General features: G+C 36.8%; 1 protein-coding gene across 1 annotated transcript; it reads right to left on the reverse strand.

Moving 5' to 3' along the window:
* Nucleotides 1–5,681, reverse strand: nansb (N-acetylneuraminic acid synthase b). Its single transcript, XM_079412108.1, has 6 exons — nucleotides 5,448–5,681; nucleotides 2,595–2,810; nucleotides 2,382–2,481; nucleotides 1,760–1,914; nucleotides 705–971; nucleotides 1–629 (listed from the first exon to the last, which is right to left on the reverse strand). The coding sequence occupies exons 1-6, from the start codon at nucleotides 5,577–5,579 to the stop codon at nucleotides 441–443; spliced, it is 1,059 nt and encodes a 352-aa protein (XP_079268234.1). The 5' UTR covers nucleotides 5,580–5,681; the 3' UTR covers nucleotides 1–440.
* Between the last annotated feature and the right edge of the window lie 11,329 nt (nucleotides 5,682–17,010).

Raw genomic sequence — 17,010 nt, forward strand, 5'->3', positions numbered from 1 at the left:
GGTGTCACACATACGTTTATTTTGTGTAAAACATAAAACAAATTAACATAAGTGTCTTAGAGATGTCTTCCATTGCACCAATATACAACAAACCCACATTTGCATAGCCTACCCATTAAATGATCCCGTTTCTTTAAGACACTGAGAGAGAGATTTTACTTGACAAAGTCTTCATTCTCCACAATCACAATGGTAATATAGTCGTAATGTACAAGACCTCATCTTTACATATTTCTGATGTCAAACAATAGCCTAAGAATATAATAAAATTCACTCTATCATTGAAACACTGAAGAGTAATTTAATAATGGCTGACTTTATATAGCCAAAGACTATAGAATACCCTAAATCTTAAAGAGACTTTGATATACCCTGTATATATACTGTTACTGTTATTAATAATAGTATAATAAGAACCCTTAATTTCCCCTTTAGTTACATCAGCCTTTTATCATGGCATCAGTGATGGTGGCATCTTTTTCCAGGTCCACCGTGATTTTCTTGCCAACCAGTTTGAAGATGTTCTCTGGTCTCACACCATGCGGTTCGGCCACTTTTACTGTCAGCATGTCGGGAGTTAATGTCTCACCCTTCTGCAATGGTTTCCGGGCCACTACTGACTTACCCAACTGTAAGGACATAAACAGAGATTTAATTATTTGATCACTATTGCTATATCTGTCCAAATGAGAGTTGTATCTGACCTTGCTGTGACAGGAAGCCTCACAGGGCAGCATCTGTTTGATTGGCGAGCCCATTGCCATCTCAACCGTCCTGATGGCTCTCACCAGCTCCGCCAACTCGGCCGGCTCCAGTGATGCTGCATGGTCACTTCCTTTCCAGCTCTTATCCAGGGACACATGACGCTCCAGGACCTTCGCCCCGAGTGACACTGCAGCCACAGACACATGGATGCCTGTCTCATGTCCAGAGTATCCTATGGGAATGTCTGGAAACTCCTTCTGGAACTCCTGATTTAGGTAAAGGGAAATAGAAAGATTCCAAATGAATTATTAAGTACCTATAATTCTTGCTATCAAGACCATGATTTTTTTAGCCATAGTTTTTAATGACAATATCACCTAAATTTAGATATTTAGAATTTAAATATCTCATCATATTTATTAATTTTAGTCAATATTACTTTGAAAATGAAATCTAACTTTAGTTTATCAAAATACGTTTTTATTTTATAAGATTGATAAGAATTAATAGAAAAACATAATAATGAACAATAATATCTATGAACCAGTGTTATTTTAGCATCACTGACATACTTTTGATTTTATTTTTTTATGGTTGTAATTAATGTTAATGACCCTGAATTGAACAATGCAACAATGAACAATTAATTTTTGCAACATTTAACCAATTATTCAAACATTTATTAATTTAGCATGTCAAAATTTAGCTTAAAAATCAACTGAATACTGTCCTTATTGTAAAAACCTGATTTCTTAAAATACTTAAAAATAATTTTTTGTATAATTATTATATAACAATAACAATGTATTATATAACAGTAACAAAGAACCAGTGTTTTTTAGTATCATTGATATACTATTACACTTAATGTTTTGAATTATATTAGTAGATATTATTTTCTTTTCTTTTTATATTTACATAGTTTTAGTTATATAAATATATATTGAAAAATAAATTTAAAATGTAATTAATCGTCTTCATGCACATTTTTCTTGTCATCAGTGGTGAAATGAAAAAACACTTCGGTATCTAAAATTACAGTGGCTTGTCTTACAGGGATCAGGCTGAGGTTGACGTGCTCTAGTGGCAGTGGATAAGCGCTGGTGCACTGCAGGAAAGTGAAATTGGGATTGTGCTTCTTGACGGTTTGGTAAACACAGCGCATGGTCTCCATCGACTGCATTCCGCTAGATATCACCATGGGACGACCTACAAAAACCAAGCCAGAATGTGAGCTTCAAGACATGCCTGCTTCTGAGAGCAAGTAAAGTTGGTGTTTTAGTAATTAATACATTGATTTTGAAATCAATTTTGAAAATCCAGACCAGGATTTCTAGGTTTCATTCTCTCTTCTCTCTAGCCAATCAGCACGATCACTACCTAGTTTTTTTTTATGGTACTCCAGAATAACTGACTTCATATACACATGGGATGCTACTCAGATTCACTTCTCGGCTCTGCTTGTAATTTTTCCCATTCTCACACTTGGGATAACACCTGAAATTCAGTGTAAACAGAGGAACAGGTTTGATTTTCGATGGACTCCTGTGACCGTGAGCAGGGGTGATAATTAATTCTTGTGAGGAGAGCGAGTTTTCAGCAATCACTCTTGGCTGATTTTGTGTAACAACAATTGAAAATAGACTTTTCTTTTCAAATAGAAAAACTTTCTTTACCTTTTTTGGCGGTTTTCTCCAGGTAAGGGATGTTGTTGGTGTCCGCTGAGGCAACTTTGAAAAATGGCACATTGATTTCATGAAGAAATTCTACAGCCATCTGACCGAGGTAGGGAGAGGAAAAGTTAAGAGATGCATTTCAAACTACTTGGTCTTTGAGAGATATTTGAATATTTTCTTGCTATATATTATAAATGTTCTGCATTTGTTCACCTCATCCATCCCTGATGCTGTAAAGAAGATGCCAATGTCATTGGCGTACTGCTGCAGTTCTCTGTACTGCTGGTGACTGAACTCTAGATGGTGTTTATGAGCTCCGTAGGTCGCTCCCCAGGCGTGAGGAGATGTGTAGGGACGCTCCATTGCTTGTTTAGTGAATCTGTGTTCGATCTCGCTCTTTTGAAACTTGGCACAATCAGCTCCACAGTCCTGCGTGGAGAAAAAAAGAGGTGGATTTGGTGTACAATAGTCATGATTTCTTAATGAAAAACAAATTTCATCATTGCGGTGGCCATACTTCTATCTTTTTTCCCAGACATGTTCTTGTTGGGATTTCTAAATTGCCTAAAATATACAGATTTTGGCTTTGTTTTCCTATTGATATGCAGACAGTTATCTTATATGTACACATTTGCATCGCTTTGACTGTTCTCTGACTTTCTCAATGTCACGATTGGTCAGTTATGTACAGTGCCATGCACGCTATTGGTCAACTTACTTTGCAGTCATTCAGTATGTATAAAAACGATAGTAAAACAGAAACATTTTAGGCAATGTAGAAATCCAGGTCAGGACATGTATCGGAAAAAGAGAACGTATGGTCACACAATACACTTAAAGAAAATAAAAAAAATAAAGCTTCTTTATTGACATTGATGTGTTCCAAGAAGAATCTTTAATATCTATGGAATCTTTCTTTTTTAACATATGGTTCCTCAGAGTAAAAAAAAAAAAAAAAAAAGTTTCTTTAGATTTTTAAATGTCTTTTGTCTTTAAAAAAAAAACATGGTTCTTGTAAGATTTTTTCACTGAAAGTTTCTTTGGGAAACCAAAAATGGCTGAAGGGCTAAGATGGCTCTTCTGTGGGATTACTATAAAATCCCTCTTTAGGTAGCTTAATTTTTTGTGAGCGTATATAAGAAGCAGTAGAGCTTCCTTATTAAAATCTAAATCTGGTGTGGTACGACTGTTACAGCTCAAATCATTGTATAGGAAAATATACACAAATATTTTCTGTATAGGAAAAAACTATATTGAAATATATTTATATTACAATGGAGCATAAACATTTTTAAAAATACAGCAGAGAGAAAAAAAACATACCCCCCCCCACCCCCCAACTATTTTGTCACATAAATTTCCATTTAATTACATTATTTAATGCAAGCTGTGGTTTTGATGTTCTGCTAAAATTGATATCTACATATCTCACTCCACCCCCCTCCCCCCTGGTTTGAATCACTACAAGAACTATCAACACAGTATCAGACTTCACATCTGTAAAATATCAGAGACTGAATCAAACAAATTTAAGATGCATCAGAACATTGAAACCTGAGGAGCTGGAATTCAGAGAGGCCCCAAGGAAACAGGACAACGTCATAAATTAGATTCTGGCACCACTAGTCTGAAGCAAGCAAACTAACCAACTTTTTCACAGAACAGCTTACAACCTTGAGGCAAAAGAACACTTATTGATAATTCCAATTCAGGAAGGAGACCTTGATTATTTGGGGCAAATAATCAAGACTGATGGTCAAAGAGATGGCCATCACGTGTTCCACGATTGAATTCACAAGCTTCCTTAGACTTCCTTCTCCACCCCATAGAAGACAGATCAAACTAAAATCCAATCAATTCTTGGCCAAATGTATCATAGTCTTGTTATAGAAACCATGTTCAAAAGTATACTTTGCAAGGGCCTGTAAAGTTCGGACATCTGACTGAACAGATAACATGTTGATGTATTGATGGGGTGGAGAAACAAAGCAATACCCCGAGCAAGGACAGTATCTAATTGGTCAAGATGTCCAGATGGGACGGTCTGAAAGCTGAGTTTAAAAACTCAGGACACCATCAAACTCTCTCTTCTTCTTAAAAATGCTCTCTTACAACCTGTTGGTCCTCTCCCTTCTCCTCTTCTTCTCTTTTGCCACCGTGTTTTGACGCTGCTCTTTGAGCGTGCTCTGGCCCATGTGCCAGCTGCTACCACAATGAGAAGAAAACCAACCTAGTCTTGTTACATCCTTTTATTCTTATTCGTTTACTTTAGTTTCTTTTCTTTCCGTGGAGTTTCTTGTTCTAATGTAAGTTTGCTGCAAAGTTCAGCTCCGACTGCACTCGCTTCAAACTTAAACCAGACCAACTCCACATCCTCAGCCAACGCCCAAGACTTCACTTCAAAGACTACTGAACTCTCAACCAACCAGACACTTCGGGGAACCCCCCTGTCTGCAACGATGACGACGACACAAAGGAAACCCCTTAACACAGGCAAAGCAAGCAAGTAACACCTCCAGGTTCTAACTGAATCGGTATATTTAATATAAATTTTAGCATCATTGAGAAATTTAAAGCTAGGGTTAAATAAGTGATTGATGGTTGCTCAGGTCTATGCAATTGAACATATTGCTGTAAACTTGGGATATCACATTTCCATTCTCTTAAACTCCTCCTTTCCTCACTTTCTCTCTTTCTGCAATTTGTGAATGTGTGAATGCTTGTGTTCATGTGTTAGATTAGTTTATGTCTTAGCTTTATATTTATATTATATTTATATTGAAAAGAGAAGTATCTTGTGTTTTGTGTTTACAAGTTAATGTCTTAATCTGCTGATCTTGTTACTGTGCTATTTAATAGTGTTTTCACTATATTTTGGACTTTAATATCCAGTGCAGAGTTTGTTATACGATCAGCTGTAAAACAGTGATTCTTTTCAAATTCCCTATAAAATCATAAATGATTCCCTTTGAGCTAAATTAAACGATTTGCTTTAAATTACATATTAATATTACGTTTTTATTTTTATTTTTATTACGTTACACATCTGATAAAGCAATATTTTACCTTGGCCATTCGGATCATTGTTTTGGCGATTTCTATGTCTCCTTGATGATTTTGTCCAATCTCAGCGATGATAAAACAGGGGTTGGAGCCCCCGATTTTTCTTCCAGGACAAAGTTCAAACTCTGCAGGCATTTTATAGACTAATTGCTTAACTGATTTATGATTTAGAGGCTGGAGATGTGATCACTAGCACGCTGCCATCAAGCAAAGGGGCCGAAAAGGAGGGCTCACTATGATTTAAAGAGATGCAAGTGCTCCACCCTAACTGCTACCAACCCCCACCCACTCATTACATCACATATCTCAAATGTAAATGTATATACACATTCTTTAAGAGCGTGCTGTTGAACCAGATTAACAAGATGAGCAACAACACGTAAAGGCCTTTTAGCAAATATTTAGCAGCACACTACTATGTAGCAGTTCCACTCCTGCCAATATACAGGAAATTTTGCTCACAGACGACTTCCTAAGAAAAATGTACCACAAAGAGCCCATTTTACTGCTGCCTTCAGGTCACCACACTCAACAAATTCAAAATGTTATTTATTTATTTTAAATTTGTGTTTTGCTCTGTTTAATAATTCTGAATACAGATCCGTGCATATTTATATAACTTTAAAGGAACACTCCACGTTTTTTGAAAATAGGGTCATTTTACAACTCCCCTAGAGTTAAACAGTTGAGTTTTACCGTTTTTGAATCCAATCAGCCGATCTGCGGGTCTGCGGGTCATTGAATCTGATTAGACCATTAGCATTTGGTCATCAGAAATAGGCCATTAAACATCTCTCAAACTAATAATCTAATCAATAGGCTAAATTTAATTATTCTCACAAAGGAGTGTCCAGTTTGAGAAGTGTTTTTGTTCCCTCAGTCATTTCTGTGGTGATGAAGAGCAGCGGTGCAGAGGTGAGTTCGGGTGTCGGTTACCCGTCCGCTGGACACTCTCACCGGGCGGCTCTGATTCTGGCCCGCGGTGGCAGTAAAGGAATCCCGCTGAAAACATCAAGAATCTGGCTGGTGTTCCTCTGATCGCCTGGGTCCTGAGAGCTGCCTTGGATTCAGAAGTCATTGACAGGCAAGTACATTTTATACTTTTTTTTTCTTTCTTTCTTGTTTTAATATGATGGCTTTAATAAGATTGTTGTTCATTATGATTATGTTTGTGTATGGAAAATAAATATACTTTTAAATTAAGAAACATAAAAAAAGAAAATTAAGAAAAATGAAATAATTGATGTTGTGTTGGCAGCGTGTGGGTTTCCACAGATCACGATAAAATTGAGCGCATTGCAAAAGTCTGGGGCGCAAAAGTTCATCGGTGCAGTCCTGAAGTTTCCAAAGATTCATCCAGCTCACTGGAGACCATCCAGGAATTCATCCGACTGAGACCGAGAATATATGTAAAATGGAATTGATATCATAGGCCTAGATGAGGTTTTGTAGAAACTGCAAGAATGACTTGTGGAAAGTCTTGATAGAATATGAAATATTAAGGTTCTGCAATATATAAATATATTGTGGAAACTTAAATTCCTGTAGAGCTGCTTTGCAACGATTTGTATCGTAAAAAGCGCTATACAAATAAACTTGAATTGAATTGAATGAACATTAATAGTTGTGTATGCTGTCATTTTCCAGTGTTTTTGAATTAACACTTTCTTAGATAATACATTTTACATCAACGTTAAAAAAAAAAGAATAAAAAAAAAAAAAAAAAAATCACCCAGCATTTTTTTTTTTTTAGAGTGTTGGGCTGACATGATGGCCGTTTTTAATGAATTATACATTTTTTAATCATAGCAGAAGATAAAAGCTGTCCACCACAAGCAAACAGTATTACACAGTTGAGAGACAAGGATGTGCAAATCAGTCTAGTGAAGCTCAAACATCTTTTAGGCAAATTTGACTTTCATTGTCGATCAAACTTTCAGTCAACATTAAAAAGTTGACGTGTTTGTACAATTTTATGGGCTCAGCTCGCTCCCATATTTACGATACAATATTTGGTTACTTGCTAAATCTACTTTTATAAACGGAACAAACTTGTTCTGTGTCTGCTCGAGAACTAGAAAAAACACTAATATAGGGTTGATATTTGTTTATAAATAGTGTGGGTTTGGAAGTATTTACATGAAAGAGAGCGTTCATGTCACGCAAGTTCAAACGGCATTTGGTCTCTGAGTGCCAATATCACTTTGCTTATCCGTATGATATTCTGTGTAAAAATACTAGGAAATTAACTGAAGCAGAGAAGAGAGTGAACTTTGAAACTGCCTTACCTTTAAACTAGTAACATTAAACATGAATTTTGAAGTAAAACATACTTTAGTAACCGTTGCTTTATTTTTAAATAACTCAGCTTTATTTATAACAGTGTATTTCATTAAAAAATAAAATAAAATACTGTCTCGTAACACTGGCTTCACCCGTCACCACTCAAATGTTTTAGATTGCATTTTCAAAGTTCCTCGCTAAATTGTCTCAACACAGAATTTGGGTTTAAAAATAAACCCAGTGTTTTTTGAAATTTACTAGCAATTTCTGCGTGACCTTTTTTTTTTATTCCCAGTGTAAAACAGCACAATAACTAGAAATAAATTCACAGTTGTGATATGTCTTTTGCACTAGGAAAATTGGCCTTTCATGGGAACTGGCCCAAAAATTATTGTAGTAGGTTTTAAAAGAAAATACTATTGAGTCTCTCAATAGCATTATGTCAATAGAGTCTTTCTCATTTCTCTATCGCTCCGTTTTTTTCAAGTTCATCAAACAACAGTGGTAAGCGAATCATTCTTCAATCACGGTGAGTAATGGCTTCTTCTCCTGCTATTGTTGTTTGCACTGTTTGCCACATGTACAGTTTATCTCTCTCTGTCGGCGACGAGGGATTCACATGTGATAAAGTATGATATGTCATCCAAAATGGCAACAGTGACTTTGAGATGGACTCTGATACAAGAGAATAAAGTTTTTAAGACAAGTCATGATGAATGATTTAAAGCTTTCCTTCAGTTCTGTAGGTTTTGTAAATATAATCTGAGAATATTTTTTTATAATAAATGTATTTTTTCTTTCTTAAGAATGACTTATTTGATAATTATTGTGTGATTATTAGGGTGTACATATTTACTTTACTTTTTACTTTACTTTTGTCATTTAGCAGACGCTTTTGTCCAAAGCGACTTACAAATAAGAAAAAGTAACTAAAACTAAAAAGTTACAACTCTATAAATACTATCTACCCACATATTTAAGAAAATAAAGAAATTAAATCAAATTAACACATGCATATAACAACAACATTTCAATAATAAACATATCAATGAAAAAATTTAATAAAAAGCTACTACTATCCCCTGCCGGTGTCCCTGCCCGGTGGAGTCGCACGGTAGAGTCGATGGTCTTTACACTCTTTGGTCTTCACACTAAGAGGGCTTCACACGACGACTGCCGCGACCGCTGCCGCGGTATAATAACCTTTATTATACCAATCTAACAAATGATCGTTTCAATTCAGCTGGACCCACTTTCCTGTTTATCAACTACAAATGGCCAAACAAGTGCACACACTGACAAGATACACGATACAGTATTTAGACTATTTAGACATATTTAGACTATTGTTATGGGGTTTCAGAAGCATAACACCCTGTAAATAAACCTTTAGATGTTCTCTACATTTGTTTAACTGCAGAGGTTAAAAATCTTTTGACTGAAAATATTTCCTCGGCCAAACTCCATTCTACAGCCATACCTGTGACACACCCAGTTTAAGAGCAGTTTTTTTTCTTCTTCTTGTAATTAGGATTATAGTGAGTGCATGCTTTACATACACAAATTAACTACTCAAAAGAACATTTGCATTTTTTACCCTGAACATTATAATAATAATAGATATTGATAATTTGGAAAGTGCGCTCCGATCGTTAGCAACCGACTTGCTTAACTTCACTAGTGGCTGCAACAGAGTGAACGGCAGGACTTGTTTAGCAAAGAACGTGCATATGCGTATTTGTGGTCATATACACGGTCAGCCATAGTCGCTCGTACCTCGATTATGGTAGATGATGCACCAGGCAGGAAGGAGGTATGCTTAAAGTGTTAGTTCACCCAAAAATGAAAATTAGCCTGCGTTTTACTCACGCTCAAAGCAATCCTAGGTGTATATGACTTTCCTCTTTCAGATTAATCCAATCAGTGTTATATGAAAAATTGTCCTGGCCCCTCCAAGCCTTACAATGGGGTAAGCGGGTGCTTTTTGTCAACAGTTCGGAAGACGAGAAATAAAGTGCACGCATCCATAATAAAAGGTGCCTCACATGGCTCGGTGGGGTAATTAAAGGCCTCCTGTAGCGAGTCCATGTGGTTTTGCAAGATAAATATCCATATTTCAAACATGATGAACACTTTTTTCTCACTTCCGATGACTGTCGTACACGGAAGCCGTCCGGGTGGATGAAGTAGGCATCGCGCACGCGCCTCTGAGATATGGAGGAGCAAAGGAAACAGTTTTCTTACTTTAGCAAAGGATAACCAGTCTCCTCTTGGCTTATATCGAAATCTTCCGACATTTTTCTTTACAAATCCTCGTTTTTTGCTTCTGATTCGTGACCGGCATTGTTTTGTTCTCTCTCCGCATTCGTCACTAATCACACAACGCCAACGTCCTGCGTCATCTGCCGGAATGGCTTCCACGTACAACAGTCAGCGGAAATGAGAAAAAAGTGTTTATTAAGTTTGAAATTTGGATATTTATCTAACAAAAATGCATGGATTCACTACAGGAGGACTTTATTCACCCCCCAGAGCCGTGTGAGGCATGTTTTATTACGGATGCGCGCACTTTATTTCACGTCTTCTGAACTGTTGACAAAAAGCACCCGCTTACCCCATTGTAAGGCTTGGAGGGGCCAGGACAATTTTTTATATAACTCCATTTGGATTCATCTGAAAGAAGAAAGTCATATACACCTAGGATGCTTTGAGGGTGAGTAAAACACAGGCGCCCAAAGATAGCCTACTATCCGCATGGCGCAGCTGACACAGAACAGTATACTTTTTTTACCTTGAGTGGATACCCTCCAAAATGGTGCTTGGAGACGAATTGTTGAATAAAGTAATTTTTGTTTTCTTTGCTTACAAAAAGTATTTTTTGTATGCAAAGAGCTAGTAGCTGTTAGCTTCGTAAAATTATGGTTGAACCACTGATGTCACATGGATTATTTTACCGATGTCCTTGCTATGTTTCTCTTCGTTGATCATGGTAATTACATTGCTGTCTATGGGAGAGTCAGAGAGCTCTCAGAATTCATCAAAAAATATCTTAATTTGTGTTCCAAAGATGAATGAAGGTCTTACGGGTTTGGAAAGACATGAGGGTGAGTAATTAATTAAAGAATTTTAATTTTTGGGTGAACTATCCCTATATCCCAAAAAATACAAGACAAATTAAATTTATTTGGGTGAATCTGGGTAAACAATATTAAAAAATAACCCAATAAAATGACCCAACAAGCTGAACCCAGCATTTGGGTTAAAAAAAAGAATAAAAATAAAAAATCACCCAGCATTGTTGGGCTGACATGATGGCCGTTTTTAATGAATTAATAATTTTTGAATCATAGCAGAAGATAAAAGCTAGTCCACCACAAGCAAACAGTATTTTACAGTTGAGAGACAAGGATGTGCAAATCAGTCTAGTGAAGCTCAAACATCTTTTAGGCAAATTTGACTTTCATTGTGGATCAAACTTTCAGTCAACATTAAAAAGTTGACGTGTTTGTACAATTTTATGGGCTCAGCTCGCTCCCTTATTTACGATACAATATTTGGTTACTTGCTAACGCTACTTTTGTAAACAACAAACTTGTTCTGTGTCTGCTCGAGAACTAGAAAAAACACTAATATAGGGTTGATATTTGTTTATAAATAGTGTGGGTTTGGAAGTATTTACATGAAAGAGAGCGTTCATGTCACGCAAGTTCAAACGGCATTTGGTCTCTGAGTGCCAATATCACTTTGCTTATCCGTATGATATTCTGTGTAAAAAATACTAGGAAATTAACTGAAGCAGAGAAGACAGTGAACTTTGAAACTGCCTTACCTTTAAACTAGTAACATTAAACATGAATTTTGAAGTAAAACATACTTTAGTAACCGTTGCTTTATTTTCAACTCAGCTTTATTTATAACAGTGTATTTCATTAACAAATAAAATAAAATACTGTCTCGTAACACTGGCTTCACCCGTCACCACTCAAATGTTTTAGATTGCATTTTCAAAGTTCCTCGCTAAATTGTCTCAACACAGAATTTGGGTTTAAAAATAAACCCAGTGTTTTTGAAATTTACTAGCAATTTCTGAGTGACCTTTTTTTTTATTCCCAGTGTAAAACAGCACAATAACTAGAAATAAAGTCACAGTTGTGATATGTCTTTTGCACTAGGAAAATTGGCCTTTCATGGGAACTGACCCAAAAATTATTGTAGCAGGTTTTAAAAGAAAATACTATTGAGTCTCTCTCAATAGCATTATGTCAATAGAGTCTTTCTCATTTCTCTATCGCTCCGTTTTTCACAAGTTCATCAAACAACAGTGGTAAGCGAATCATTCTTCAATCACGGTGAGTAATGGCTTCTTCTCCTGCTATTGTTGTTTGCACTGTTTGCCACATGTACAGTTTATCTCTCTCTGTCGGCGACGAGGGATTCACATGTGATAAATGCAAGGAAATAGTTAGGCTGACAGAGAAGATTTCAGAAGTAGAGAGACACATCCAAACTTTAGTTGAGAACAGTAAGAATCTGAGGGATGTAGATACTTCTTTGGATGTGACTAACTCAGGGAGTCATGTACATTGTTCGGTTCCGGTAGAGCCCGTGCAGCAGGGCAACTGAGTGACTGTGAGGCAGCTTAGTCGCGGGTCAAAACACCACTCTTCCGTTCCGATCAAAACATCAAACAGGTTCTCCCCACTCAGTGACGCACCTACTGAGAAACCTGATGAAAGTGCTCTGGGGTGGTGCCGCTCTTCTCTCTAGAAATATGGCACATAGTCTTAGAGTTCGTACTTGACTAACTGGGGCCCAGGACAGGAAGCAGAAAGACTGGCTAAACCGACCGTCTGCTAGCCTCCTCAAGTCACAGAAATCAGTTAATTCTCAGCACATAGAGACTCTTTCACCTAGATATCACACTATAGAGACTGTGTCTGTTCCCCGAACTAGAAAATACAGAAAACATCCAAACCAAAGTAAGAGTAACAGTTTAATTGATGTTCAACAAATAAAAAACAGATACAATATAGATAAAGAAATGATAAAGCTTGGCTTACTGAATATTAGATCCCTTTCTACAAAAGTATGCATGTGTCAATTTTATTTAATTTCTTTATTTTCTTAAATATGTGGGTAGATAGTATTTATAGAGTTGTAACTTTTTAGTTTTAGTTACTTTTTCTTATTTGTAAGTCGCTTTGGACAAAAGCGTCTGCTAAATGACAAAAGTAAAAAAGTAAAGAGTGTAAAGACCATCGACTCTACCGTGCGACTCCACCGGGCAGGGACACCGGCAAGGGATAGTAGTAGCTTTTTATTTAATTTTTTTCATTGATATGTTTATTATTGAAATGTTGTTGTTATATGCATGTGTCAATTTTATTTAATTTGTTTATTTTCTTAAATATGTGGGTAGATAGTATTTATAGAGTTGTAACTTTTTAGTTTTAGTTACTTTTTCTTATTTGTAAGTCGCTTTGGACAAAAGCGTCTGCTAAATGACAAAAAGTAAAGTAAAGTAAAAGTAAAAGCACTTTTTGTAAATGATATTATCACTGACCATAAACTAAATGTGCTTTGTTTGACAGAAACTTGGCCTAAAACCAGATGACTACATCACTTTAAATGAGTCTACCCCCCAAAATTACAGTTACAAACATGAACCGCGTCCAAAAGGTAAAGGGGGAGGCATTGCTACAATTTATAGCAATATTTTCAGTATTTCTCAGAGGTCGGGTTTCAAGGACAATTCGTTCGAAGTAATTGTGCTTCATATAACATTATCCAAAGAAACAAGTGTTAATGATAAATCCCCTGTGATGTTTGTACTGGCTACTGTATACAGGCCACCGGGGGACCATACAGACTTTATTAAAGAATTTGCTGATTTTCTATCGGAGGTAGTGCTGGCTGCACATAAAGTCCTAATTGCTGGTGATTTTAATATTCATGTTGATAATGAAAGATATTCGTTGGGATCAGCATTTATAGACATTCTAAACTCCATTGGTGTTAAACAACACATTTCAGGACCTACTCATTGTCGAAATTATACTCTAGATTTAATATTGCCATATGGAATTGATATCAGTGGTGTTGAAATATTGCAGCAGAGTAATGATATCTTAGATGATTATCTAGTTTTGTATACATTCCATATAGCTAAAGCTGTAAAGCCAACTCCTTGTAACAAATATGGTAGAACCATCACTTCTACCACAAAAGACTACTTTATAAATAATATTACTGACTTATCTCAGTTCCTCAGCATATTCAATAGCTCAGAGCAACTTGATGATGTAACAGAAAGTATTGACTCTCACTTTTATAGCACTTTAGATACGGTTGCTCCTTTACGCTTAAGGAAGATTAAGAAAAAGAGTCCATCACCGTGGTATAATGAGCACACTCGGGCCCTAAAGAGAGCAGCCAGGAAAATGGAGCGCAGCTGGAGAAAAACAAAATTAGAGATATTTCGTATTGCTTGGTGGGAAAGTACCCTATCCTACAGAAAAGCATTAAAAACTGCTAGATCTGCTTACTTTACGTCTCTTTTAGAAGAAACAAACACAGCCCCAAGTATTTATTTAATACAGTGGCTAAATTAACAAAAAATATAACATCAGCAGGTGCAGACATTACCTAGCAGCACAGTAGTAATGATTTTATGAACTACTTTACTTCCAAGATCGAAACAATTAGATATAAAATTGTAACCATGCAGCTGTCAGCCACAGTATCGCATCAGATCGCACTATAGATCCGCTGAGGAACAATTCCACTCATTCTCTTCTGTTGGAAATGAAGAATTGTATACACTTGTTAAATCATCTAAACCAACAACCTGTATTTTAGACCCTGTTCCATCTAAGCTCCTAAAAGAGGTGCTTCTAGAAGTAACATATCCGCTTCTGAATATTATTCTGAATATTAAAAACCTTCAAACTGGCTGTTATTAAGCCACTGACGTGATACCCGCGATAGCAAGCGTCACTCACCGGATGTTGCGTGCTTCTATAGCTGGCAGCCACAAACAGCAACTTTAACTACACCAGTCACAATGTTATACCATTAAGTAAATGGTGTGTAAAGGAACTCTCGTTATCCCCAACTCAATTAATTGAACCAACACATCAGACCTGCTACTTGACTGAAGTGAGAACGGGTATAGTATAGCGTACTTGCTAAAATACACATACCATGTAGTTTTCAAATAAGCCTAAATAACTTGATTAGCTGGATCAGGTGTGTCTAATTAGGGTTGAATCTAAACTGTGCAGGGCTGTGGCCCTCCTGGAACTGCGATTGACAAACAGCGATCACATGTCCCTTGTTCCTCGATATACTGAGGTGCGTGGTAAAGGATGGGGTGACGAAAAAAAGCAACTTTGTGTGTGAGCACAAAAACATCTGCAAAGACAGCAGCATCAGCATGAGTCCACACTTTGTTCTAATGTTAGAGTGAAACACACTTCCTGTGCTTTTCCTAACAGTTTGCAAAAGTAAAGGCCAAATATTTCTAGGCCACTGTAATCACGATGCATTCAAAATCAGTGAAGTACGTGTCAACTTCACTCTCTCTGAACGATGGAACTAACAAGATTTGTTTACTTATATCAAATTCAGAGAAACTTACTGGTGCAGTTCGCATTGCTGCAGCGAGAGGAGAGGATGCATTCACAGAACCCGGAATAACATTCTTCTTTGCCTTCAGAGAGGGACGCTGAACTTGGGCAGTCTTTAACTCAAGCTCCAGCTCTTTCACTCGAATGTTAGGCCGCGTCTCAAGCTCAAGAGCTCGGACCTTTAACAGCTTACTTTGATATTGTTGGTGACAGAGTTCCAGCTCTAATTCCTTTAAGTGGACCACTAACAATTTCTCATCCGGTGAAGACGGGGTACAGGGATCTATGCCCACGACCATGTCAGATTTGAGTTCCGCCTCAACAGCTCCCAAACCTTCAGATAGTTCTAGGTTAGAAGCAACACTCAAAACCATACCAGCTTCCGGTAAGATCTTTTGTTTTATAATCTCATTGCAGAACACCTGCTTAATCTCTTTTTTTAAGCACATTATGAGGAACGACGAAAGGAAAGGATGTGTGACACACACACACACACACACACACACACACACACACACACACACACACACCCGGAGCAGTGAGCAGCCATTGCTGCAGTGCCCGGGGAGCAGCTGGGGGTTGGGTGCCTTGCTCAAGGGTCTCACCTCAGTCGTGGTATTGAGGTTATTCACTCAATTGAGGTTATTCACTTGAGGTTATTCAATCGGCCAGCCAGTCAAATGCCGGGAGTGAAAGGCTTAATTCCTGCTCAGGAATGTTAGCTGTCTTGAAATTACCTGTGTGTGTCCTGGTCTACTATGCACTACAAGACTATTACATGCAAAAGTTTTTGGTCCAATAATTAACACCTCTGTTTTTTTCAGAATTTAGCAGTAAGAAATTGGTAGTCATCCAGTTTTTGATATCAACTATACATTCCGTTAGCTTTGCAAATTGGTATGTTTCATTGGGTCACAAAGAAATATAAAGCTGAGTATCATCAGCATAACAGTGAAAGCTAACACCATGTTTCCTAATGATATCTCCCTAAGGGTAACATGTAAACAGTGTTGAGAAGGTTACTTTGGAAATGTAATAGGTTACAGATTACAAGTTACCCTATTTAAAATGTAATAAGCAGTGTAACTTTTCAATTACTTTTTTAAAGTAATGTAAATTATTACATTTGATTACTTTTCTAAATTTTTAATATTTTCAACCGTTAATCATTTTCAAACATTTAAACCAGGCAAGGTTAACCTTAGAGTACTCAACACTAATAACTGTCACACTTTCAAAATCCTTCGTCACTTGAATTAAGATTATAATAAGTAAGGGATAATTTTACATCTTTATTTTGTGACAACAACTGGGTGAATGTACATTATCCTGCTTATTACACAGCTGCTTGCCACAAAAGTAAATAATTAGACATGAAACAAACACTTATCTAAGTTGAAATATTTGAACGCAAAACGTCCATGAAGAAAGCAGTTGCTAGTAAGTGGCAAGTTCAAACTAGACGGACATTAAGGGATGCGGTGCAGTCATACCACTTTTATTACACAACATTTCACCACATAAATAATAAGTAATTGTACTTACAGTACTAGTTTGTTAGCTATCTTATAATCCATTACTGTGTACAAAACAAAATGGTATGAAACGCGAGAGCGAGTCCACGATACCAGGTTGACAGAATTAAGGAATTGTAT

Source organism: Barbus barbus (genome assembly GCF_936440315.1).
Source record: "Barbus barbus genome assembly, chromosome: 48".
NCBI classification, from domain to species: Eukaryota; Metazoa; Chordata; class Actinopteri; order Cypriniformes; family Cyprinidae; genus Barbus; species Barbus barbus.

Bases quoted from the DNA above. Each gene is read 5' to 3' on its own strand.
- nansb (XM_079412108.1), bottom strand. From the start codon at position 5,579: ATGCCTGCAGAGTTTGAACTTTGTCCTGGAAGAAAAATCGGGGGCTCC. The intron at 2,482-2,594 runs GTGAACAAATGC...TACCTCGGTCAG, and splicing joins CAGCATCAGGGATGGATGAG to ATGGCTGTAGAATTTCTTCA. The intron at 630-704 runs GTCAGATACAAC...ATGTCCTTACAG, and splicing joins AGGCTTCCTGTCACAGCAAG to TTGGGTAAGTCAGTAGTGGC.